Source organism: Vanellus vanellus (assembly GCF_965231255.1).
Source record: "Vanellus vanellus genome assembly, chromosome: 3".
NCBI lineage: Eukaryota > Metazoa > Chordata > Aves > Charadriiformes > Charadriidae > Vanellus > Vanellus vanellus.
In genome coordinates this window covers 101,412,712-101,440,625 of record NC_138907.1, presented here as the reverse complement: position 1 = coordinate 101,440,625, position 27,914 = coordinate 101,412,712, and the positions used below count along the sequence as shown (strand labels likewise).

Sequence of the window (27,914 nt, the reverse complement as noted above, 5' to 3'; positions counted from 1 at the left end):
ATGTGGTATTTGACGGGAAGACAACCAAGTCAACCAACTTTCTTGCAAGGGACAGACTTGTGCCTGTACAACAGCAGAGCAGTGAAGGCATTTGGACGTGAATCACATGAGGTGAGCTTAGCCAACCTGTGTCTACATGAATCCCATTCAGGCAGATTTTGGGTGTAAAAAACACAGTTGTGTTTCATGGTATTATGAAGTGTAAACACAGGGAATATTAAGCAATCTAGCCTTGTATTGTCTAATTCATGGCCTGCAGGCAATATGTGTTCTTAGGGAGATCCTTTGAAGTTCCTCGTGACCAGAGGAAATTAAAAAGCTAAAGCTGAGGCTGTTAGGGAGAACAAAGTATGACATCGCTTACAGTGTATTACTTGCTCAGTTCTGTTGTTCACATGGTAAGGGAAGGCTGCAGAGTACCTGCCCCCTTCTGTTACAGGCAGTTTTATACAATTACCACCATGTTTCACCAAGCCATTAACTGGTGCTTGCCTAAAAATTACTGTTTTGGTTTACACTCTGCACCTATGCAGTTAAGTAGCTTACTGAACAGCATCCTCTTTTGGTATTCCAATTCAGTGAAGATGCACCTGAAGGAAGAGGTGAGAAAAGCAGCCCTGCTAGTGCGCATCAAATTCTCTCCCAAACTGTTCACTACAGATCCCAAGTATTGTTTTTATCTTTTCAAGGTATGGCAACTCTCCTAAATTCTAATGTCTGGAGGTTGGACTGGACAGAGAGCTGGCATTAGGCTCAGCTTGCTCAACATCTCTATAAAGACAAATGAGATTATGATGCTCTACTTTAAGCCTTAGTTACCATTTTTCTTTAAATAAATACTAACCTGATTTTTGCTCAATATCCTTAAACGATTTTAAGATGCCATCTAACTGTCTCGTAAGTTCTGCTTTCAAATACTCTTCTCCAACCAGCACTGACAGCTCTTCACAAAGAGCTTGAGCTGCATTTATATTCTTCATTTCCTGTTCTATTTCTTCCTTCATTTCTCTAGCAATTTCCAGTTGTTGTTTTACAGCATCAGGTTGTGTACTCACAGCCAGGCTGCTGCTTAGTTTGCTATCCAAGGCACTTAGCTTATCAGACAGACTTCTGAGTAGACTTTGATACTCTGTGCTTTTCACAATGGCTTGGTCAATTCGGTCACATCTGTTCCTCAGTTGGCCAGTTAGGCTGTCCCATTTTTGTGCCACAGCTGCCAGTTGCTCTTTTACAATTTCATGGGAGGGTGGATGTTCACCAGGTCTCTTCAGAATCCCTTCACCAGCCAGAGTCAACTGCTCATACTGTGGCTTTCTGGTGTCAAACTCTTTGAGCAGAATCTGGGAAGAAAGAAAATTTTAAAAAGCATTTACCTCATGAAAAAAAGAAGCAAAGTGCTTCTGACAAAACTCTTGTAGAATTTGTTGTAGCTAAGCTCTCTTATTGAGTAATCAATCTCAGAGTTCAAAAGCCAGTGAAATAATTGCACCTTCCACACATAAGATGTGTTGTTTCCAAGCATTTACATCAAAGAACCTAATAGAAATCTAACAGAAATGCAATCAGCAGATACAAGTAAACAATGAATTCTGTTAATACTACAGTAATTAAGTAACCATACCAAGTTAAATAATCACTATTTAGTTTCAAGTGGTGTTGACAGTTTCAATATTTGTCTTTAGAACTTCAAAGAAGGTGTGTTCTGACATAATATTGCGATGTATTATTATAGCACAGAGAATATTTGGATAATTTACGAAATGACTAAATGTGTACTTTAGGACCTTTAAAATTTACATCACTACTTCCCAGTATTTTTATTTTTTTTGACAGTAAGTCATACTGCTTGCAGAAAAAGGAAGAAATAACATGGTTTTACTTAACAGAACATTCCAAACCCTTTCTTTTAAAGTCAATTAGGTTTAACTTTTAAGGACTGTTAAGTGATATGTTATAGTCTTATGCCAGCTGTCTAGATTTTTGAAGCACTTACAAACCAATATTAAGTCATTTTCACATAGTATTAGAATATAGTTCATGTTTTAAACGCTTCATTTTAATCTACATTGATATTCCAGCTTTTATAATATTTTTGTGAAATAAAAATGTTATTTCTCATCACAGTTTAAAATAACTGGCAGCAACAGAAATGTTTGAAATTAAAATTTCTAGTTTCTGCAACTTTGATTTAACTTTTGTTTCTTTTGTCTGCAGTTTGCTGTATTTCTGTAAGTTCATTCCTCCACTTTTTCATTAAACTTTTTCTTCTGTCTTTCACACTCTTGGCCCTATTATCTATTCACAGTACTGCATTTCACTTGCCTTCATAATTTCATTAGCTACTGGCACAGTCACAGAATCACACAGAATCACAGAATTATCAGAGTTGGAAGGGACCTCTAGAGATCATCTAGTCCAACTCTCCTGCTAAAGCAGGATTGCCAGAGCACATTACTCAGGACTGCATCCAGGCGGGTCTTGAAAATCTCCAGGGAAGGGGACTCCACAACCTCCCTGGGCAGCCTGTGCCAGTGCTCTGTCACCCTCACCGTAAAGAACTGTTTCCGTGTATTTGAACGGAACTTCCTGTGTTCTAACTTGTGCCCATTGCCCCTCGTCCTGTCACTGGGAACCACTGAAAAGAGCCTGGCTCCATCCTCCTTCAACCCACCCTTTAGATACTTGTATGCCATAATAAGGTCTCCCCTCAGCCTTCTCTTCTCCAGGCTAAAGAGTCCCAGCTCTCTCAGCCTTTCCTCATAAGGGAGATGCTCCAAGCCCTTAATCATCTTAGTTGCCCTTCGCTGGACTCGCTCCAGCAGTTCCCTGTCCCTCTTGAACTGGGGAGCCCAAAACTGTACACAGTATTCCAGTTGTGGCCTCACCAGTGCCGAGTAGAGGGGGAGAATGACCTCCCTCGACCTACTGGCCACACTCTTCCCTATGCAGCCCAGGATTCCATTGGCCTTTTTGGCGACCAGGGCACATTGCTGGGCCATGGATAATTTACTGTCTACGATAATTTATGGATAATTTACTGTCAAGTGAATAAAATCTCAAAAAGCTAGTTCTGCAGCATAGAGAGTGTATGAGGACTGACCATAAAATGTTACATACACACTCAAATTAATAAAACTGGAAAGGAACATTTTCATTTGACTATAGAGAAACCACAGTATGGTCAAAACACAAAAATATATCAGAGGTTCGGTATCTCCTCAACATTTTTTCCTTTAGCTGTTCTGATCTCTCTTCACTCTTATAACAGTTTTTCTCTTGTAATTACTGTAGTCAAGTAGGTCTTAAGCTGATATTTGCTGATAAACAAATGTAATACCTCAAACTAACTGTGCTGTACTCTATCTAAATGCAAAATAGTACTTTGCTAATAGCAAAAAAGCAGAAGAAACTTAAGCCAACAATGCATGTTGGCATGACTCACCTGAACCTGTTGCTTTTGCGTATTCAGCATGTTAGGATCAATTGAGAGCGGTCCCAGCACGCTGACCATTAGCTCTTTTTCTAGAAGCCAGTGCTTTAATTGAGCTTCTGTTGTATTGAACTGCGTCACGTAATTCGAAGATTCCTCCAGTTTTTGTTGTCTTTCAGATGTAACATGACTGAGGTATTTCCATTTGGAATCTAACAATGATAATGTTAACATATTGCATGCATGTTCTAGCAGATGGGCTGTCAGACAGCAGACTATATATGAAACATAAACAGAGCTCCCTAATAAGGCTTCTCACTGATTAACTCCAGATGCCTTATTGCAGTGACTCGGCAAATACATCTTTTAACAGTCAGATTCATATACACTTGGATGAATGTCTGCAGTTTAGCACAGCCACGTGCGGAATTTTTAAGACCAATGAATATACAACATGTAATAAAATTGGATTAGAATATTACTAAGTGAAACACCACCAAATTTAGGCTTTGGTCTCAAATGACATAAAAGCCAAAGGGCTGTACTCAGTTATAACTTTGGTGCCTGGTTTAGATAGACATAGATAGAAATCTTACCGCTTATTCAGTAAAAAGGAAGATAATTTTCCATGGGTGAACAGAAACCCTAAGTAAGTCTTCTACTCTGAACAGCCCTCTGAAGGAGCACACCTCTTTCAAGCATCTGTATTAGAAGCCTGTGGAGATTAACTACCTCATTTAAACATCTAAACCAGGTACCTAATGACAGGCAATGAGAATAATTCTGTACATAGGTGTTTCAAAAGTGCTGTGTGAGCTTAGGTTCACACCTATAGCAAGCCACGGTCTCTTGCACTTGTAGAAGGTGGCTTCCGGAGCAGCGATTGAGTCTTACTATCTTCCCTCTGTGATACTGCCGGCGCTTGCTCAGTCAGCTCTGATATTTTGCTAACTCTCCTTGTCCCCGAATTTCAACTGTGTTTTTTCAGTTTCTTTTGCCACTTCACTGTCTTTGTCCTCTGCTCATTCTGTATTAATTCCCTGCCAACAGTACTCAAGTTCTCTTGGAGACCTTACCTGCTACTTAAACTTTTCAGAGTTTCACTTACAAACAGGACAGATCATAAAAAATCTCAGCTTTATAATTATTATTGGTGTAGCTATAGACATGCCTGTCAGTCTGAAACAAGATGGACCTATGATTTATTTAAAACATGACAAACCTAAAAAGAATTTTTAAAAGCTCATGAAAATTATGCATGGCAGTATCTCAAAATCCATTGTCCAAACATGGTAATTTCCAATTTTTTTTGGCTAAATTTATGGAATAAGTTTTAGAAAATGGCAAAAAGCCACCAAAACCAATGACAAAAGCCACTAGTGCATAGGGAAAAAGCATGCAGAAAAGCATTACCAACAACTCAAACTGTTCTTTCCATGAACCTTAATTTGTTCTATTTTGTAAGAACAACATACATATCTGGAGCAATAACTGACCAGTCAAGTTTTAGCAACACACTGTCTGAAAAAGACAAAGCCCTCTCAAACAGGGAGTCAAGCTGTAGCCTCTCTTAGTTGCACTGATACAAATTCAAAGCCTGTGGACTTCAGCAGAAATACTCCACATCTACACTCTTGCAAAGGGAGTTATTTCCACAGAATTTAAGGGCTAGGAGGAAGCAAGATACGAAAAATACTAGTGATTTCTAATAAATTTTAAAAGTTCGTAATAAAACAACTTCCAAATCAGTCTGAGCTATAATACAGCTTTACTGAAGTACCTATTTTATCCAACATTTGTCTCCACTTGGGTGCCTCAGGAGAATCAGGGTTCTTCTCCAACAGCTCTGTCACTTTGTCCTTTAGTTCCTGCACTTTATTCGCACTTTGCTTTAATTCCGTTTCAAAAAGCTGCAAAGTCAAGTGATAAAATAAATAAATAAGAGACTAAGACGAACAGTAATGTGTAAGTTTGAAGTCCATAATACTGAGATGCCAAGCATGAAGACAGACAACAAATATCTAGCACTTGCATATTACTTTTCTGCTATGAATCTCAAAACACTTTGTAATGGCGTATGTCAATTTTTTGGAAGACACAACCTGACAGATTTAAACTATATTAATAATAATTGTTTACGTTGAACAAGCGACGGAACTGGAAGAATTCAGATAAATAAGATCCACTAGGTCCCATCATATCACATACAAACGGAATCTGTTCTTGTATGGAAGGCAAACTGACTAACGCACAGTACAGTTCACAGCAGAAATAACCCAGCTAGCACCAACAGAGAGGAGCGTGGTGTAGCCTCATTTACCTCAGTGAAGTCCTGCTATCACAGATAGACTGCTTCTTGTAGATCATCTAGAACTACAGTTTAAAGAGCACCATAGCTTAAAGCGTAGACCTAGCAGGAGACTGAGATGCCCCAGCAATTCCTAATTCATGCTGCTCTTACAGAGAGAAGTGAACAGTCCTTGTGCCCGGCAAAGGGCTCCTATATGAATATTCTTAAGTAACAAAGTTTGCCCCATGGAACCGGATTTTAATTATCCAAACCCCACTAAAATAAACACTGTACAAATCTGTGCTTGATTTAGAACTTTTAGTAAAAGGTCCGACTGCGTCAGAAGGATGACTCTTGCCTGAGCACTCGCTCAGTTTACCACTTAGCTGTGAATGAATACTCTCCTGTTACTACACTGAGGGTAAGATGGTCATGTTATATTTGCACATGCTCTGTTAAAAAATAAGGAGCTAGTTTTCTTCCACATGTAGTCTGAGTTTTAGGACTGAATGTTATCCAAGTCTGAGGAAAGTCAGTAGCTGTTCAGGTTAATTTTTAAGGGTGGCCTGCCAAATATAAAAGAAGTACCTCAGTTGAATCAAATTTTGTCCTTGTTTATCCACAATCACAGGCAAGGAAAGAATTTTCCCTACCCATTACATTTCCCTTTATAGATGACCCTTTCCATGCGTAAATATTGTCCCTCATTGCTAAAGCAGCATACATCTCCAATGCTGAAACAGGACAGAAGCTTAGTGCTGATTCAGTGGTTTTCTCACATCAATTTAAAAGGGGGGAGGAGACTGTTGTGCAGCTATATAACTTAACAAGCATGACGTGGTTGCTGAAGAGAAACACTGCCTTGGAATAAGCATAAGCCACTGCAGCTGCAGAGACCGGGAGGTCTGTGGAGTGTCAGTGAACCAGCAGCTGCAGAAACAGCTTTTGGATAGATATAGCCTTTCAGATCTCATGAGCAATCCAGCATACATCTCTAAATCACTAAGGAGATAAAAAAATTTTATTGCATAATCAGTATAGCCTCATCTATTTAAACTGGCCATCAATATTACTATGTTCTGACCTGCACAACTCCTTCTCTCTGAGACAGCACTCCTTTTACTCCACTGACCCAGTTTATGAGATTTGCTCTAAGCCTGACTGGCATGCTTACTAGGATCATTCAAATACTCTCTGCAACATTAAGTTAGTCTGAGATATCAGTCGTTCAAACAGAATTTGCCCAATAATTGCAAGAAAGAGCATGTTTTTGAAGGCACAAAGTACCTTATGTTGCTCAACTTGGGTTTTAACCGCTTCGCTATCAGTTGGAGCAGCTTCCCAATCTGATGCAGTTTTGTCCATTTTTTGCAACCACTGCATCATTGAGGTCGTTTCTTCTTGAATATTCTGCATTTTTGAAAGCAGACTTTCTAGTTCTGAAATCTTTTCCTTCAATAAAATTCCCAAATCTTCGTAACTGTGGTTGACGTCAGACATAGCTTGTTGAACAGCTGTCAGTTCTGTAAAAGGAGAGATGCAGAAAGAATATGTTAGCCGTTACAGGCCCTTCAAACAATCCTGAGATTCCACAAACCTCTAAAAAGCACTCCAAGTTGCAATAGCTAATAGTGTCCCAAATAAGAAGCTGCTGAACATGTAAAGAGTTATTTCTAGTTCACTCTAAATGTGATAACACTACACCTGAATGACCTCATATAAGTTCATATTTGCAAGAGTTTCTCATTTCACAGAAATCATTACTTTAGCACACACAGGTACACAATACCTTCGACCCATTGTTACTTTAATATTTTAAGTAACAATTCCACGACAAAAAGTTCAACATACTGGACTACAGTTCAGTTACTTATATGAGAACCTAATATTACTGCAATAATATTTTGCTCATATTCATGCACCATTATAAATGTGTTTTATCACTGAGAGAGCACAGCAGGCAGACTGTGTACTAAGTAGACTGCAGTTTAGAACAGACAATGCAGACTCAGGACATAGTAAGTCACTATGCATAAGCACATATAAGTGCCTGCGTAAGCTCCTTTGTTTCTGTAATATGTATGTACAATGTATGTATATTCTGTAAAATGTATGTAAAATGGGTGTCTTTGTGTATGTTTGTGTATGTGTGCGTTGTGAATGCTGGTGAGTGTTAAAAAGTTTCAAACCACATACACACATACTAGAATTTTCTCAAAAGCCATGGATTGTATTAAAATAGCTATCCCTGTATACATTTATAGAAGCACATACTAATTCAGAAAACACAGCCAGATTTGATCTGTCTTCAAAGAGAATATTGAAGGTAGGTATTTTTACAATTAATTTTAGTATCATGTCCTAGTCAATATAGTTTCCTTATGTGATGAAGTCAAATTTCAGTCTAGTAGTGACTGCTACAATCAGATTTATATACAAAATACTTATATATTTAACAGTAATTGGCAAGTGCATTTTTTTATCACATCCTGAAATTTTTACTGACCTTTGTTTTTCAGGAAATCGTGAGTTCCTGGCGCTCCTCTTTCACCATTTAACATTGTGCCACCTGCGGATCAAGAGAGACCAAGTCCCATGCTTATCTGGGCCTTTTCCCACCAAAATCCCAGCACTGCATTTCCTCTTCAAAACATGATACATAGCTCCCATTGTAACATTCAAGAAGTATCTGAATGCTAACCTTGTAATAGCAGATATTTTATTTAAACTATTTTATATATTTTAAGGTTGTTTTACTTTTTAAGCTGCTCCAGCCAGCTAGTACCATAAATGGCACCACGTATGCAAAACATATGCATAGGGAGTGGGTGTGCACATGGATGCACATATAAGTATGCACATAAGCATGATGTATATAAGCAGTCCTACCACTCACAATACTATGTTAAATAAATGACTATAGTGGACAAAGGTCTATGCCCAGCTGTGAGGCCTACTCACATCCATATGGTTACCGTCACTTCCTTCCTCTCCCTGAAAGGAACCCGCTCCCTACTGCCTACTGAGAACAGGGTTTTACCCAGCCATGCCTGGGTATGGCCTAGAAGAGGGCTAGCTGGCAAATGTTGAGAATCGGTTAACAGTTGGACTCAATGACCTTAAGGGTCTTTTCCAACCTAAATGATTCTGTGATGAAGCAGCACCCTATCACTGCACAAAAAGCTCTTGATACCAACAGGACAAATCCCTCCCTATCTTGTCATGTTGAGCACATGCCCCATGACAGGGATTGCAATGTGGAGTCTTTACTGTCACTCGGAGGCAGCCACTCACCCAGGCAGCCCTACTAATTAAACATAATTTCAAAGCCTCTGGGACCAGGGCTACATGGGCTTTGTAAAACGCTGTCAGACCACAGAGCTGGGGCACATGATCAAGCCACAGACAACTGCAAGGAGAATCACTTCCCACTCTCCTGCACATATGTATTCCCAGATGAGCAATTAACAGAGAAAGATTAACGGTTGCCTTGGAAAAAGCTATGCACCCACCCCACAGTACCAGCTGGATAGTGAGGACCACATTAGTGGCAGCTGGAGGATGGCAACAGAAAATAAACCAGATAAGAGAAGTCACAGGCCCCAGTCAGAGCCTTGTAAATCTTCATGGTCTATTAGCTGGACTCTGGTATTTATAACTGTGATTAAGTGATACACAGTACAGCTCTTGTCTAGGAGGGTGAATACTCTAGTCTGGAGGATTACAGCTGCTCTTATATGCTAGTTATTTAATATTTTTCTATTTGGATGCATAGGAGTAGAAAAAGGGGCAGAAAAAGGAGCCCAAATATCCCATATAAGCTTCCAAAATGTTCTTTGAAAGATTTTTATTTAAAATTCAAACAAGAATGAAACCAGAGGCAGCTACTACAAAGAGATGTGAAAAGAAAGTGCTCTACTCTTGCCAAATAGGTATCCTCTGCCAGTCCCCATCCCCTCAGTCCTTTGCAGATGATCAGTGAAGGGCAACACACTTGAACTGACTAGTTCTGGAAATAAATTCAAGATCTGACTGATGTGCTTATGGCCATTAAAACACCATTGGTCCCATATGCCTTGAACTATGGCTTGAATTATACTTAGCAGAATTACTGGTTTCTGTAAAACAAATTAACATTTAAACACTAGAGTGCAGAAAATCATGGAAATAGATTTGCTGTCTTTAAAATCAGATTACCGATTTAGATGAAGCTCCAGACTGGAAACACATTTTGGCCCAAGAAAGTCATGCTGGGATACGGAGCTGATTCCCTTCCGTGCTGTTGTTTCAACTAAAATACTGACTAGCATTAATTATACTATCCTACTGGGATGATAATGTTCGCCTAGGCTCAATTTTGAGATAAACCATGTCCCTGTCACCCTTCTAACAAAAACTCTATGACTCTGCAAACCTTTATGTGTTCATTTGGCATCACACAGAACAGCCTTGTGGCCATGAAAGAGGTCTCTCTGTGGCAGCAAAGGGTTTTGAAGGGTTTGTATTTGTCCTGCTTGCAGACTTGGTGGATATGTGAAGCACTGAACACCGATGTGAATAAGTCAGTTTCTCATTATCAAAACTTTTCTGGGATGAGGTGAAGGCAACTGTGATACTGTTAATTTTGTTCATTATCTGGAAATTACATACTGGAAATAACAGCTTTAGGATCTGTTAATCATTTACACTGAAGTGCTTTTATGCTATTTTAGCAGTGTAAAGAAATCAGAATGTGTACAGCAGTCAGACAGTTTAAATGATAGTTATAGCAAACAATGGTCAGAACAGACATGGATAACTGACTTCTCACAAGCCAAAATATTCAGAAAGCTAATCCAAGGGTGAAATATTTAAATTTTTGTCTTAAAGGTTTTAAGAACTCCTAAAATGTTAAGCTTACCTGATTATACAAATACATACCTGATTTTGCAACTGCTCTCAGTTTGGCAGGAGAAGTTACAGCAGTAATTAGATTACACAGCAATGTTCCTCTGCTATTCATTTGCTGCAGTTCAGGTGCTTTTAATGTCCATTCATCGTTTAAATTCTGGTTAAGAAAAACAGTCACTTATTCACTACAAAACTGATTTCAGATTTAAAAGGTCTAGTGCAGAGAAAGGAATAACCTTGCTACTTGGGAATCCCCTGCAGTATATGCAAACATGCAAAGGAAATGGGAATGTAAATGTAGACTACAAGCTCCCTAGTCCCAGTTACTGTGACTGCTTACCCCTTAAGTCTGTACTTTTATGTTACTAATAGATACCCTATTTCACTTCTCATCTACAATGTCTTACCAATGTATCTTCCAAAGGTTTCTTTAACTCCTCTGTATTCAGAGAGGGTTGCGCTGCTGGAATTCGTTCTGTCGTCTCTTTTATCCATTTCTTTAATGATTCTACAAGGAGCTCAAAAGTATCCATTTGTTTCTGACAAGAAGATACATCCTCTTCTCTAAACAATTAAAGACAACAAAAGCAATTGAATACTGAATGTCCGTATTCCTTCTGATAATTAAACCAACAGATATTATCAATCTGGTATTGCTATTCCTAAATTCAAAGAGTCACAAAACCTAATTTTATGGATACGAGCAGAATGTGGAAAATCTAGTCTTGCTGTACAGGTAACTCATATGGAAGCTCTAACAATTTCTCAAGTTTTCCTTTGCAGACTGATTCTAAACAGTACTCTAAAGCAATGTGCACAAGCAGCAATTTATATCTATCGGAGAAGGCAAGAAGTATGGTTTTCTTAGAGCTGACAGGACTCCTGTGAATGTTATAAAATGTGAAGAGTTACTTGTCTTTACAGCCAACATTAGAGCTCTTGAACCAGACAAACTAACTACAGAGGCATCAGACTAACTACAGAGGCATTTCCAAATAGGATATCTTTTTTTTTTTTTTTTTTTTTAATAAAAAATCCTCTCTACTCTGTGGTTAACTGCAATCCTTTGAGACTGCATGCAAGAGGGTAACAGTCATCACAACATCCACACTGTATTATTAGCCAAGGTGGGAACACTTTAATTATTCAACTTACTTTTCCTTTACCGTTTCCTCTACCTCTCTGAATTTCTTTGACAGAGCATTTACTTTTTCTAATACCAATGCTTTATCTCCAGGAAGAGCATGGAATGAAAGTTCTTCAAGAAGCTGCTGCAAAACTTCCAGATCCTTCTTATGTTGTGCCAATTCTAAACTAGCTTCCTGCAAAACAGCATTACATCCTTCATATTAGACTTTACAATCACTTGTTCAAAATTAAATTCTTGATTTTACCTAACTAACCAAAGTTGGAAAACAAGCATGCATTTATTGTTCAATCACTTAGATGAGTTAGACTAGAGATGCACTATATGTACAAATATACAGTACCTGCATATATTGAGACACTTCACTAACATCTTTTCTTGGTGCCTCCGTCTCACTGAGTGCCTGGCTTTTCTCATCTAGAAATGACTGAAGTTTTTCTGACAGACCTTCAAATAACTCCACTTTAGTCTTCAAATCCTCCATTTTGACAAGCTTCTCTTTATGTTTGTTACTTGCTTCAGAAAATCGTCCTGCAAGTTCACTCATTTTAGCTTGCAGCGTGGATGCAGTGGATGGATCTGCTGTTTCTGTGAACTTCTTCACTTTTTCATTCATAGCGTTTATGCTGCTTTGGCGACCTGCAATGTCTTGTTCTAGCACCTGAAACAAGCAAGAACTACTTTGTATTGCTTGTAACTAAAGTTTAAGAAATGCAACTGGTCCACCATATGAAGCAACAGATCAGTACAGTTAGACCATCAGTGTAGATCTATTTATTTGAGCTACAAAAACCCTTATGTGCAGTTTCACTTCACACAACATTAAAGGTTGAATCCATTAAAGGTGCCAAACTAAGATTTTAGTTCTTTCTTGAAATCTGAATTATCAAACAAATATTTCTTCTTTCGCAGAATGCTACTTACAATGCTTTTACTAATAATATCCTGAATAGCAGCAGAATTCAAAGGCACTTGATCTTGTTCTTCAAGGCTCTTTTCAACTCCTTCCATCCAATCCAGCATTTCATCCAAACCATCCTGCACGCTTAGGGATCGTGTCAGAGTTATCTGGAGCTTCTCATTCCTTTCATTCACAGACTTGGATAAATTGTCATACCTCTCCACAATATCATCTGATAAGGAGAAAATATATTTCAATTTTTTCCTTTAGCCAAACTAAGCTTTTAACTCATTTTACCAGTTCTCACCATGCAAGCGCAAGTCAAAAATTGCCTACATCAGAACAAAGCAAAGACATAAACTTTATTCAGTAAAAACACACCAGCAAAGATCAAAATCTTCAAATACAGCCAAGACGCCCACAGGACAATGGAGCATCTTACAGCTGTGCTCCCCAGCTTTTAGAAGCTGGTTTCCATGCGGGTGTAGCTTATGACAGCTGTTGACTGTTCCCAAGAAATAAAATAGCAGAGTATTAAGACAGCTCTTCTACAATTATGTCTCTTATGTTATTGTTAGAGCTGAAAGGTTCTTCTAGATGGTTCCTCATTAGATCTTCAACACTTTCCGAATAAGCCTCTGAAAGTTACGTTTCATATACCTCCCATGGAGTTTCACCACCGACTCCAAAGTGGCAAGCCCACAGTTGTTTTGTTCTGTTGCACTGCAAGTTACTTAAGGGATTCCAGTAAGAGACAGTTGTGTGATACACATAGAGATTCTTCAAACTTCAGACGGTGGTGAATGTCATGCTGTGCTGATTTTCACAACTGATAGGAAAAAGTATTTGGTGTAGGTTGTTAAGGTTTTGGTAGTGGCAAGGTTTTTGGCCTCTGTGAGAAGAAGCCAGGGGCCGCCCCATGAAAGACACAGACAGTTCCAGTCAGCTCCAACTGATCCACCACAGAGCACAGCTCAGCTCCTCAGCCAAGCTGGGAGTGCTTCTGGGAAAATGTATTTAATTGGCAGGGGAAAATGCTGCCTGGCACTAGAAGCGAGGGTAAAGAAAGTGTGAAAAACAGTCCTGCAGACACCAAGGTCAGACAAGAAAGAGGGGGAAGAGGCGCTACAGGTGTTGGAGCACAGCTTCCCCTGAAGCCTGTAGGGTCATGGGTCACTGGAGCAGATAACCACACTGCAGCACATGAAGGACTCCACGCTGGAGGAGGTGGATACTTCCTGAAGGAACTACAGCCTGTAGAGAGCCCACACTGGAGCAAGATTATCCTGAAAGATTTTGGCCTACGGAGAGGACACACGCTGGAGCAAGGAAAAGTGTGAGGAGGAAGCTGCAGCAGAGAGGAGCTGTTATGGACTGACCACAACCACCCATGCCCCATTCACCCCACCCTGTTTGACAGGGAGGAAGTGTGAGCAATTGGGAAGGAAAGAGTGATGGTGAGCCTGGAAAAAAGAGCAGGGTGGGAGGAAGATGCTGCTTGAATTTGTCTTTGTTTCTCACTATCAAAACCTATTTTATTTTGTAATAAACGAAATTTAATTTTCCCCAAGTCAAGTCTGTTTTGCCCATGCCAGTAAGTGGATCTCCCTGTCTTTATCTCAACCCATGGGCTTTTCCATCTTATTTTCTACCCTCTTCCTGTTGGACAAGAGGAGAGAGACAGAGCAGCTAGGTGGGAGTATGGCAGCCAACCAAGGTCATCCCATCACAGACAATTTCTTGATGTCAGAAGGCAACAATTCCTTGGCTAAGCAAATTTCAAATAATTGCTGGGAAACAGATAGTTGGAGTCACATTCCTTGAACCTGAATGTGCTCCTTCCCATCGGAGAATTTATGATCCTCAGCAAATCACTAACTGTTTGGCATGCCCACCTGTAACATGGGAATTAAACATAATCCCTGCTTCTGAGAAAAAAAAAAAGTCAAAAATAAAATGACAGCTTTTAAGTGAAAAGCATATGGATCGATGTAGGAGACAGACCAGCAATGAAGCTACTGTGTTGTAATAGCTTATGACTCAACAAAACATGGACTTGAACAGTGACACAGGAATGTGGAAACTCTGTATTTTGTCTCTTCCAGTACCTGCATGCAGACACAAGTGATAAAAAGAGGTATTAAGAAAAGTAAACATTTTACCCAATGTTTTCTGAATCTCATATTTGTCTGGTGTCAACTCTCCCCTTGTATCCAATAACACTTCAGCAACTTTTTTCAGTTTTTCTACAGCAATTTGGTGGTTAGACACTTGTCCCTGAAGAACCTGTAAAATTCCACAATTATCAGTTATGCTTTTCAATGCAGCTAATAGTTACATATGCAAGGCTTGAGATAGGCCATACAACCTAAACTTAGTGCTGGAAATAAACTAACTCAATTTGTAACCTCTCCTTAAGAAAAATCTTCACCAATGGCTGTAACTGCTGTTGACCTTCTGGCCCTTGTTTTAGTTTATTCACCATCTTTTTTATCTTCTGTTTTACAATGCTTCTGACTCAACTGATTTCTTACATGTAACTTCAAAATGTGTTTTTGATTAATTGTTTTTAAAAAAACACTTGTACAGACTCATATACTATCCAAAAGAAAAATAGACATATTTTTCAACTCAGCATCAGAGTACAATTAAGGGGGAAAACTTACAGTCATCAGCAGTAGTTACACATTCACCATCAGTTGTATTGACAAAGGATAAGGCATAACCAGGAATAGCTTGAAACAAATGATGGCCTTCACAGTTTAGGAACTTCTTGGAGCCAGTGCCACTGAATTTTGCCTATGTTTGTCCATTTAACCAAAGAACACAGGTTTAGAACCTAGCCCAGCCATGACTCACTCCAGAGTCAACGGAGAAAGACAGGAAGGCTGTACCAATTTCTGAAAGTGGCTTTCTGTCTCCAGTGTGTAAAAGTACTTTAGAATGAATAGTCTTTAAATGATTTCAGGCCTCTGCGATAATATAGATAATGTATATAATGTACCTTTGTCTTGATTCACTTGAACTTTATACAAGTTCAAAATGAAGGGACTTCTCATTTATTTTTTCATACACACTAACTCAATGAACATCTGACTCAAAAGGTAATCCCATCTGCCCTGCCAGGACAAAGAAGTCATGTCTGTGCATTCAGCACTGGTAACCAGAGCACGACAGTATGCCAGAACATAGGATGTCTTGCTGACCCATTTGACACAATAAAACTCAGATAGACCTGAAGAGGAATTTTCCTTACACTAGAGAAATATACTGTACTAGTGCAGAAAAAAAAATACAAAAAAACACATACAAGAAAACCTTATATGCTGACAGAAAGCAACCAAGCTGATGCCAGAGGCACTGAAAAATATTCTGAAGAACAGTTAATCCCCATGAAAAGATTAGACCCCACCATGCTGCCAAGGTCTGTGTCTAGCTGGATTATCAGCTGCATGTGTTGGCTACAAGAGACAGCTTTAACTTGCAACACCTGACTTCTTCAGAAATACTCTTTGTTTTGCTTTCATTAATTGGCTTTCTTTCTTCAGCCTCCTGTTTTTTCCCTTCCTTTGAATCTTTTGACACTTTGTACCCTCTCCCTTCTTCCCAGCTCATAATCATTGAGTGCTCTTTTGTGTGGCAAGTAATCCATGTAGGCGTTTCATAAAAGAACCCCAGTACTCACTCCTTTTGTATTACTTGCATGAAAATTGGCATTATACAGGATATAACTCGTTTTGGCATTAGGAACAAAAGTTTAAATTAAGCTTCAAATTGTAATTGGTGTTATTCCTATTTTTCTAGTGCTTGGAAGCACAAATGTACCTAACTTGTTCCCCTGTTAGGAGTTCAAAATTTACACTTTTAATTTTGTTGTCTTACAACATCACTGTAATTTGTCTCCTCCGATGTGTCATGCACCAAAGTGTTGGGCAATTCCAGTGGCAGATTTGAAAGATACCATGTGGTAAAGGTACTACTGCTCAGGCTGATGTAAGGGAAATGGTTAAAGCATGCACTTTCCAAGAGCCGTTGATCATCATTTGTCAATAGCAAACATATCAGACCTGCATGGATACTCCACATAGTACAGACAGAAGAGCGAGGAAATGCCCAACCAATAGCCTGCTCATTGAAAAATAAATAATCTTGCATTTTAATTACAGTATAGATGATTGAATGTGTTTATGAAAATGTAAGAGTCAGTTCAAAGACTTCAGACTGTATGAAACTTTATATAACTCACCTTATACCTAGGTTCCTAAAGTCTTCTGTGAACCTACGTTTTACACAATTAACTGGAGTTTTACCTTCACAAGCTCCCTCAATCTGTCTTGCCTCTACTAGGTTTTACATGAAGTTGCGAGTTACTCCCTCAGAGGGGAAAAAAAACCAAACCCCACCAAAATACCATTTTTTTGTGCAGTGCATATAACGTTATATTCACTCTCTGCAGGGCATATAGTACTGGATATAACAGAAGTGGGCAAGCAGACTAGTCACATCGCACCGCTTATTCAGTATGATCCCTTTCACAGTGCCGTAACACACAAATGTGAACAGAAAAAAGCAAAAGTCACAGACAACAAATATGAACGTGTTCTGTATCAGGAACTCGGTCCCAAGCCGTACTCTGATAGCAAACTGGAGTCACTAAATCCTTTCTTAGTCCAAAACCTTTCCAGATTTCACCCTATCATTTGCTAAGCAATACGAAACGCATCTTGCTTTCACCACTGCTAATGGCATCTTGGTCCCTCATTTTTTTTTCACCTTAGTGCTTTTCAGGTAACACTCTGGACAGCTGAATTTCAGAACTATAAAAGTTGCGTGCCCACATGCAAGGCAAGAATTTGGCCTGCAGCTACCTGGATTATATTACATTATCCTGTTTTTTGGACAAAAAGCAGTTCCTTTTAGGACATAAGTACATCTGCATTTTAAAGCTTTTCACCTTTGTTTCTTCTAGTTGTCTTTGGAGATTTTTGGGATCCACTGCAATAGGCTCCGACAGTTGTTTGTTTACAGCTATTTCAGAGGCCTGAAGACCTGACAAAAGTCCAGATGAAGCATCTTCATAATGCTGGTATTTATCCACCAGGTCTTTAAGGTTATTTCCAAGGATGCTACACTAAAAGAGTAGAAAACAAACAAGCAAATACCCAGGTATTAAACTGTGTGCTGCATTTCATACCAATCTCAAGGTTACACTTTCCTTCCTGAAATACTGCATGATTTTTTTCCTGTCATCATTCCACTGTCTAACTGATTTCTGAACTAAGACACAACAGCTGGTCAGGCCATGCAGGTCTTTCCAGTTTGTGCTCCTCAACCATGATTTAGGATCAAATTCACTGATGCAGCTGAGAAACTGGAATCTAACCCATTGTACTAGAATAGGAAAAGCTTTAGGAACACTTTTTGACCCATCAACATAAAGATTCTTTATCAGCACTCTGACACCAAAAAGGTAGCCAGTGGAAGATAGAACTGAAAAAAAAAAAAAAAAAATCAGAAGATATACATATGTTCATTAAAATACAGACAGCAGAGTATTGCCTTCATAAATATCTTATCTGCAAAGCGAATCCGAAGTGGTATGGCTCGGTATTGAACATATGCTTTGTTTTGGTCACTTAAGAATGTCATCTGACCAAGATCCTATTAGTTCTATATATTAGCACACCCCAAAATGTATACATCACGTAAAAAGGTCGGTGGAACTCCTTCAGACTTTCTGGGGATGGTTTCACAAGCAAAATCTGATTGTATCATGTCATAATATTTATAAACAGTTACTGTAAATATTTATCTTCTGAACCTTCCATACATTATATTTAATATTTACATTTGGTACTTAGTCTCCACCTGGTGGGCAAACATAGAATGCACTCATTTACATAACCAGTTAACTGAGAACTGACTTTAAGATTCCTTTAACATATAAGCCTATAAACTCATATGCGTGTGTGTGAATATATATACATAAAACAATAAAAGCAATATAAATATTTATTAAAATCAAACCCATTTACAACTTGGAAGATCTCACAAACTGTGGAAGATCTCCATTTTTAAAAGTCTGTACTTCAACACTCGATTTAATAAGAAAAGTCTACTTTGTGTTGGGTTTACTCTGGCATATTTATGGTCAAATATTTACAGCATTCACACTCATACTAATCCAATAAATCCACTGGAGGAATTTTAACATGTTAATACAAGCTTTTAGCTTCATTGTTCATATAAGTTAAGTAAGAAAATTAAAATGAGCTTCTGTAAATGGAGAGCCTTCTTCACAAACTGTTTGAGAGAACACAGTATACACTGGTCTTGTAATCAAGCGATCACATCCACATCTTTACAGAATTTACATTTCTGAGCAAGAAAACATTAAAGAGATGAAAATTCCCAGACAAAGATGGCAACTGCTGCAGACCAACACTGTATCAGTGGACACTGAGGCTCCACTAAGGAGTCTGGACCTACGATCTTTGAAAATTATGAAACGGCATAGTCAAAGGATACTGACCAGGAACTGTCTCCTAAATGGTTCAATTAATAATTGCCTCAAAAGTTTACAACTCCAGAATGTTATCAATATTGAACAACACTTTGTTGTTTTTTTTTAAAACAGATGGAAAGTCGACATGTGAGACCAGTTGCTAATGTTTGTCTCATTCTACCAGACAGATTCCATACATGAATCTGGCACAGACAGCTGGATTATCTTCCCTATCTAAGGTACATGGAGGATTTTGCACTGCTAGTTTCCCATTATTTAGAGACTCATCTCAGATTGTTAAGGACAAAATGTTTATTTGGCAGAGTAGTGGAAAAGAATTGGTATCCTCAAATCAGTATGTTCTTGCACACCTAGTGCTGACAACAAAGGTCACATTGGGACAAACTATTTCAGGATACAAATCAAATTGAAATTCTGAATGTTAATCTTAGCATCTCTCTTTCTATACTCATTTTATTAGTAGGAAGCCAAGTAAATAAGCAGTTGTTGGAAATATCCCAAGGAACTAGAGAAATGTTATTCATCTAGAAGCTTTACAATTTCTTTCCACCCCAAAAAGCTACTGAGGCATCAAGTACTGTAATAAACTCTAAGAGTCTGCTTAAGGCTGGAAAGAACAATGCGGAAATCTGGTCTGATTTCTCCCTTATAACACAAGGTAGAAAGTTTCGTCCATTCAGACCTTAAATGGTTTGGCACTTGTCTAAAGCAGATCTTCTAGAAAAGCATCTTGTTCTGTTATCTAACTTTAAGAAACAAAGAATTTACAACTTCCCACAGTATTTGTTTCATCAGCTAACCCCTTTTTATACAAACTGCCAAATCAATTGTAGTAGTCTTTCCTACTCAATATAAATAAAACTTACCTTAGTATAGAGAGATTTGAAACGATCTGAAGCACTATCCAGTTTATTTTGCACTTCAGCATATGTCGCCGATGTATCGATACCATCTTTGTCAACCTTCACACCATCTCTTTTGCTACATGACCTTGCAGCATCTAAAACTCTTTGTCCAGAAATTGTAATATACCGTAAATCACCTTTGTGAGATATAACATCTTCTGAGAAACTCTTTTGCCTTTTCAGTTTGACCATAATACCACTGAAGTCAGAAGCACCTGCCTCCAAATTGTCAAGTTCTTGTTCTGCCTGCTGCAGCCAGGTTTCAAATTCACTATAGTCTGCATCAAATTTCTCAAGTTCTTCTCTTAGAGAATGAGTCAACTTCATTTTCCGTTCCGATTCAGCTAAAGCAGTCTCGTATTGAGCCTTGAGCTCTTTCATGTTCCTCTGCATCTTGTCTTTTTCTTCAGGGGAAAGGTAGTGGCCTTGTTTCTCAAGCAGTGCCTGAGCAGACTGAGTTGCTATTATGACAGCCTGCTGCTGTGAAATAATTTTCTCGTGTTGAGCCTTCAAAAACAAAAGAAACAAAAAACCCCAAAATTATGACCAGCACCTTCTCGGATGGTTCCATTAGACCATTACTGTCTTGAAATCTCTGCTGAATTCTGCTTAGAAACAGAAAATAAAAACGTCCATCAAAATGATAAAAAGCTTTTCTAATTTTCCTATTATTTATTAAAAAATATTTTGTGAATAATTTAAGAGAAAGTATGACTCCTGGTCATCATATTTCTGTGCACTTTCAAAATTTTACAAAAAATCAATGGCAATTTTAGCCAGATATACAGGGAGTCTTCAAATATCACTGAACTCAGAAATACTAGGATATATATCTCACCAAAACGCTTTCACCTGTACTTCTAAAAGACAACTCTATATAGTAAAGCTAGATATTATCAATCTCTTTAATCTTTTTTCCTAAAAATTATTTGCTTATTATTTAACATTTAGGGTAGTGTGTAATCAACGTTTTCCCAATTCCCTGTCTCAAAACAGGATTTATCAAATAAAGCATTCAAAGGTAGGCAACTTTCCAAATCAAAACTCTTTCATTTCCTTTTACATATATTGTAGCTACCATTTCAGACAAACAGACCACAAGGAGTGAAAGTATCAAACATTAAAAAGAATACAGATACTTTCTTCTTTTCTGAGTGAACAAACATTATTATCCAGGTTTTTTAATTTCATTTTTCAGTTTCAAGAGCAGTGATTCTTATCAAATATACTTGGTCATAAAACAGGTCCATTTGACTTTAAAAACCGAGACACAATCTGTGCATGTAAATTGTTTCAATCTCATAAAAAAACAGTAAGACGCAGAAAGCAGAACTGTATGCCAAATAAAACCCATATTTCGAATACATTCTTTCAGAAAATCTCCATTCTTGAAGATCATCTATTCCCATGAAAAACAGCTATGTAAAACAGACTGGTATGCTTTTCTTCCATGAGTACAGTAGGCAATTATCCTGTAGACATTAGATGCAGAAAAGAACTGTCAAAGACGCGGAAGTAAAAACCAAACTATTTCATTTTCTTAGGTTGGGGTTTTGTTTTTTTTTTAGTAATAAAGGAAATGCAAAATAGTATCAGCTGTCAGCATAATCATTTTCATCAACATGTCCATCAAACCACACCTGAAAGTTCTTGGTTGCTGAACTGTAAGTCAACAAAAGTCATAAAACTGAGCTCTTACTATTTTAAATTATTCCAATTATCTTACTTGGAAAATCTATTTTTAGAATGCTGTGCTGTGGTTTTATGGAACTTATCCTTCTGAAGCCTCCACAAATAGTGCTTTGCCAATGTGATAAAGTTAAAGGGAATAAAGACTGTAATTTCAGCAAACTATTATTTGCAGCTATTGGTAATCAGTGTTCACAGGGAATTGCAGGGGGTTGAATCATTTGGCTATTACAAAGATTTTTGAAAAAGTCACATAAAGGGTATGAATTTATGTTGCTGCTTTGTCCATTTTATTTATCTGCATTAATTTCTCACTATAAAAATTAAGAACGGACTCATTATCAGGATTCTTAACGTTTACCTTGTAGAATATGTCCTTTTTCTTATTTTGCAGGAAACAACCATAGCAACAGCAAAAGAAGTGACAAATTCACAATACATTCTAACTACTGAAATTCCTACCACCATATATCCCTAACTTCCTAACACCTGTTCCAAAGTCTATGACAAAAAGGATGAGACTGAGTTCACTCGTGTTGAATGAGGACTGACACATTTAGCACCTAAATGTTGAATAAACCCAGTAAAAGTACCTTGACTTTCTGATACTGCTGGTTCAGATTATCTTCTGTGCTTTTTACTAGTCCATCCACCTCAGTTTCAATGCCTTGCTGAATTTCCAGCAGATTACCATTGACATCATCCTCCTCTCCTTCCAAAGCCTTCACGTCTCCCTCTTCGAAGTGTGTTCCATTCTGTTCTATCACCTGCTTAAATTTCCGGCTGTGTTCCGCTTCTTTATCCACATTCGATAACCAATCCAAGAGATTTTCTATTGTATTTTTACTTTCTTCCAGCTGTTCTATGGCTGCAACCTACAGAGGAATTTCACAGTTTCAGTTTAGAAATCTTCTTGAGGCACTACAAAATATTATATGCAAACAGACCATTTAAAATACAATAACATTAAACAACATTTTTGATTGACATATATGTTGCTGTTCATTTTGTAAAAAAAATAAACCCATTTATTAGTCACCCAAATGAAATATGATTTTAATCTCTCCACAGTATATCAATAATAAGTTGTAAGACTAATCCCGTAAGACATGTAAAAAGTTTCAATAAAGGTATGAAATGGTTGTCTAAAAACCTTTTCTGTTTCCTGCTTAATTGCTGTTGTCATAGCCTTATCCAGTTCTTTTTTGGACTCTTCTGCCTTCTGGCTAAGGAGCAAACACTTTGTCTTAGCTTCATTCAGTTTCTGTTCAAGAATAGTCTTGTCTTCTTGTGACAACTTTTCTCCATTCTCTTTCAAGAAGGTTTCAGTATTTTTCACAACCTCTGCCAGTGTCTGGGCACTCATTCTCATGTCTTTTTGTATCTCCTTTCGAGAAAAAAGAAAGCAAATGGAAGTAATTTATTAATCAGATCTTTCTAATTAACTATTGAAAATCTTTCTGTTATCGGGGTAAGCACCATACTGATCCTTTTTAACTTGGGAGAGTACATGATACATCACTAAATTGCAGGATTATTAAAAAAATAAAATCAATTCAAAATTGATCATGCATTTTTTTTTTATTTCAAGTCTGTTGACTTCCGCTCCTATTCAGACTGAGGCCACTTTTTTCCTGTGTTTAGCAGCTCAAATATTGTATTTCCATGTACACAGAAGAAAATGTATCTTATTTTTTAGATATCAAGAGGTAAAATAAATCTGCTACGCTGGAGTTAGTAAGTTGAGGCTCTTGACAAATTCTGAAAGGGCTCTGTTACATGAGGACATCAGAGATACTGCAAGCAACACTAGAAAAATCAGAATTCAAACCAAAACAAGTGTGAGGCAACGGAAAGCCTCAGGCAAGAAAAACCCTTGCAGCGAAATTCTTCAAAATACTGTGAACAGAAATAAGCACTTCCTGATACCATTCAAAAAGCTGGTTAAATGATTTTAGTGTAATCAACAAGCGTGATTTTATCACAACCGACAGGAACAATCTTAAGCTAATATACAATAAATTTCATGCCTGCTCCAAGAATGCTTCTTGAAACATCTAGCGCATACTCCCTATTCTAGTGTCTCCTAATTTGAAAGTTTCTTTCCTCCCACTGGCGCATACTGGAGTGTATTCAGTTTAAATGCAAACCATTAATCCTTTACTTTTGGGAGGTCAAACAAATCTATTTTACTCTCCTCTCACATGACAGTCTTGTTATTCAACAAAAGAGTCTAGTCATTACCCTCTGCACTCAAATCTTCTTTAACTTATCTGACTAGAATTGTGCGTACCTCCTGTTTGGTCTGGTATTGTTCTAGCTCAGCCTTGCTGTCTCCAATAACAAGAGACTCTTGCTGTCCGATGAGTCGATTTTCAGTCTGTGTAAGCATATCACAGATTTCCTGCAGTTTCTCTTTGCACTCCTGCTGCCGTTCAGCCACATCCTGTATTAGAGCCAAATACAATCAAACAATAAAACAAAAACATCCTTCAGGAGCTAACAGACACTCAAATAGGCATTACCTTTGAACACCAATATTGCAAAGCAATTCTTTTAAAAGTATGCTGTAAACATGATAGCAGTGGTACAAAGAGCAAGATGAACATACAGAAGTTATGGATAAACCTCAAATATGTTGTAAGTAAAAGAGACCATGTCTGATGGAATTGCCCAATAGAAGTCTGGCCATGCACATAGGTGAAAGATGAAATCTCCAAACAGCAGGAGTGAAAATCCAGTCTCTTAACCGCTTGAAATCTGTGATAAACACTATTAATTCTGAAAAAAGGATATCAAAACAGAGGTTAGTTGTGATTGTGAGTTAGCTCTTGTTGGTATGCATAACATGTTACCTGAATAGAAAACGTTGACTTTTTAAGCAGTAGAAAAGAACAAAACATGCAAGCTCATTATTGTTACTAAGTCCTAGGAAAGTTATCTGTGCCTTTCCTTTACTCAATTTTACGTTTCTTTCCCAAAGTATGGAGGAAACAAATGTTCTTAAAATGTCAAAATAATATAAAGTCCTCAGAATGCTAAACCACCTTTCACCACGCATAAACTGGGGGTTGAGGTGGTGATTCTGAGTCTTAACTGTGCTTCGATGAAAGAAGAGGAGATGAAGTTACAGTGAAGCATCTAATCAGCCTCCTTTGATTCTACAAAGGCTGCTTACGCTTGCCAACTGCAGCCACGCCAGCTGAAGAGGTAACTGTCCCAACTTGACTCCTAGCTTTCCCAGTGACCGTGCCTAGAATTGCAAATATCTGAGCTGATTTACTCATTTGTTTGTCCCTCTAACTCATCTCAGTCAAAACAAGCCATGCTAGCAAGGATTTAAACAAATCTGGTTTTTTGACTACAAAGACCTAGAAAAAAGATCACGTAAGCAGACTACCTGGCAAATCAGAGGAAAAGAAAGTCTTGAGCAGGATAGATGTGATGAGCGATGGTGGAATAGTAAATTCATTATCTATACAGTTGCAGCCAGAAGAGTTTACTGCTTTATTTAATTACTGATATAGCTGCTAAACAAACAACATCTGTGAGCAACCTTAAGTAAATTTCTCTAATTGCTAGAAAGAGCAGACCTGGACACCTCAGGCTGTACAGATCCTAATGGCCAGAACCATTTCTGGCCATTTCTGTGACTGTATCAAGGAAAGACAAAAATGACAATTCACCAAACCTGATCAATACCATCTTTGTACAGCTATGAATGTAGCTGTAGTAAAACCGAGGACAGGAATACACTTAATACCGCATGCTGGTATTAAAATTCCTCATCCATAGACAAAACCACTCAGCACACATTTATACAGAAAGGCAAACCTTCTGATCACCCAGCTCTTGCGCTGCCTGTAACTGAGTCTCTAAACTTTCCATCTGAGATGTTATTGCTTCCTGTACTTCCTGAAAAGATTTCTGGGTGGTATTTAAGAGCCTCAGCAGCTGTTTGCTCTGATTAGGAGAAAGATCTTGGGCATGTTCAGAAATGAAGAACTGAACATCAAACGCAGTGGACTCCAGTTGCATTTTTTTACTGCCGAGCTCTGCAGCACAGTTCTGTAAATGAATAGAAGGAAATGACTAGCAATGAAGACAACTTCAGTACAAATAAAACACAGGTATCACCACCCTCTGTTCATAGCTCCTGTTCCAAAATGCTTTTGGGAGACAGTTTAGCCATGGTAAATCAAAACTCTGTCAGAATCATTCTGACACATTCAGATATGACATTTGAATTTGTGCATGCCTCTTGGACAGTCCATGTCCAAGTAGTAAATAAGATGACCATGAACATCTATTTCTTTGCTCTCTCATGGATGTCTGAAAACTGGCTTCAGCTCTGGAAGACTTGTGGCAAGTTAGGTTTAGCATTTGCAGGTTCTAGGTCTGAAGACCCAGAAATGTTAAAATATTTACCTGAAAGCATTCCTATTCTTAACTCCACAGCGAGAAGCCCCATTTCCAGCAGTGTGGCAAATTCTGCCCATAGTTATACACTGTACAACCCCTACGACATTACCATGCATACTGGAATGCTATTAAAGCCCAGTAAAATAATGTTTATTTTATCATTCAAACATACAGAAGTGTATGAACTTTACTAAAAACTTGTTCTGATTTGGTTTTCATTACTCATTTCATGAAGTGTGTAATGCAGAGGCTTTTTATCTCTCCCAATCTCCTGTTCTCACATGTAATTGATGTGGAAGGCAATTAAACTTCAGTAAAGATTTTGGATCTTATGCATAAAGATCCAATTTTAATGACTGAAATATTTGTATTATAAATTAAATTTCCAAAAAGGGTCAGCTTTATTGCAAGAAATGTAAGCAGAACCAATAGCTTTCTTAGTAAGCCAAACTCTATCAAATTTTTTTTCAAGACAAAAAGCAAATCAACATGATTTTATTATTAGATTATCAAGTAGCTGTCTTCTTAAGTAATTCATTCTAGCAGTCATTTAAGCAATAGACATTAATGAACAGGTATGCAAAAACTAGCTAATAATTCATAATAAGTAGTAACATTTATCAGAAGCACCGACATCTGCCATAAAGGATACTTACTTTAAGTGTCTGTAAACTTTTCTTCATCTCTTCTATATCATTAGTATTCACTATGCAGTCATTCATGATTTTACGATTTTCTGTGATCCAGACTGAAAATCTCTGTAGTTTGCTTAAAAGTTGTTGGTGTAGTACTGCAAGCTTAGACTAGAAAGGGAAATTGTATATTTATTTATGCCCCTGGAGTCTAGTCACATTTTCTATCACATTACATAGAATCATATATATATTTATATTAAAACAAACTAAAATAAAGCAAAATCAAACTCTTCTTTTTAGCCAAATTATCTTGAAGAAAACCAAGATAAAAATGCACACCAATAAAAACATACCATTTCTGAGTCAACAGCACAGACTATTTGTTTTGCTCGTTTCGAAGATGTATCACAGACCACCAAAAATGCTTCCTGCAAATAGTCATAGCTTATCTTCAGCTCTTTAAGTTTCTGTTCAGGAGTATCCCCGTGACAAAACTTTAAAAACTCTTCTGTCAACTTCATGTCTTTTTTTAAGATAATTGCAAAGGTAGCCAGTCCTGATTCAAATGACTACAAGGAGAATATATATCAAATTCATTAAGTTACTAAGTAAGAAATACATTTAAATCTGAATTACTTTAATTATATTTGAAATCTCTTTTTTTTTATCTAAGGGCTTTTTCTAGCAACCATCACTGAAGTACAAGCATAAGGAATACTTTACTTACCTCTAGTTGTTCCAGTTCCTCTTTTAGTATTTCCAGGTTGTTACTAATAGGCTGTTGTTTATCTAGGTGGCTTTTCATATCTTGAAGCACTGCCAAATGTCCTCGAATTTTCTCTGTTAACTTTAAACATTGTTGTACTCCATCGACCTGAAAATGAGTTTTAACAATAAGAAAAGCTTTTCCAAATGAACAGACTTGAAAATAAGCAATAAAAGTCCTTGTTTTAATTATCATGTATTTTAAATTTATCATTTAATTTTTCAACCATTTTTCTAGTCTAATTATTCCCTCCAGTGCTTGGAGGACTCATGCAATTCCTTTAACACAGGACACATAGCACATACCAGCTGTT

The 27,914-nt window shown here is 37.7% G+C and overlaps 1 protein-coding gene across 2 annotated transcripts in view; it reads right to left on the bottom strand.

Annotated features, from left to right (window-relative positions):
• The window catches only part of DST (dystonin), a 313,178-nt gene that overhangs the window by 84,692 nt on the left and 200,572 nt on the right, over positions 1-27,914 (bottom strand). Inside the window, exons 6-25 of one of the 2 annotated variants that reach the window (XM_082481487.1) lie at positions 27,563-27,709; positions 27,189-27,404; positions 26,857-27,003; positions 25,613-25,846; positions 24,072-24,224; positions 22,932-23,165; positions 22,372-22,653; positions 20,051-20,596; positions 17,613-17,789; positions 14,821-14,944; positions 12,682-12,890; positions 12,101-12,418; positions 11,766-11,932; positions 11,018-11,174; positions 10,641-10,767; positions 8,227-8,289; positions 7,008-7,243; positions 5,211-5,340; positions 3,443-3,642; positions 845-1,340 (exon numbers count right to left, since the gene is read on the bottom strand). In XM_082481487.1, coding sequence (XP_082337613.1) covers positions 845-1,340; positions 3,443-3,642; positions 5,211-5,340; positions 7,008-7,243; positions 8,227-8,289; positions 10,641-10,767; positions 11,018-11,174; positions 11,766-11,932; positions 12,101-12,418; positions 12,682-12,890; positions 14,821-14,944; positions 17,613-17,789; positions 20,051-20,596; positions 22,372-22,653; positions 22,932-23,165; positions 24,072-24,224; positions 25,613-25,846; positions 26,857-27,003; positions 27,189-27,404; positions 27,563-27,709 — 4,363 coding nt within the window. The remainder of the gene's footprint in view (positions 1-844; positions 1,341-3,442; positions 3,643-5,210; positions 5,341-7,007; positions 7,244-8,226; positions 8,290-10,640; positions 10,768-11,017; positions 11,175-11,765; positions 11,933-12,100; positions 12,419-12,681; positions 12,891-14,820; positions 14,945-17,612; positions 17,790-20,050; positions 20,597-22,371; positions 22,654-22,931; positions 23,166-24,071; positions 24,225-25,612; positions 25,847-26,856; positions 27,004-27,188; positions 27,405-27,562; positions 27,710-27,914) is intronic. The other variant, XM_082481488.1, reaches the window with a different exon arrangement.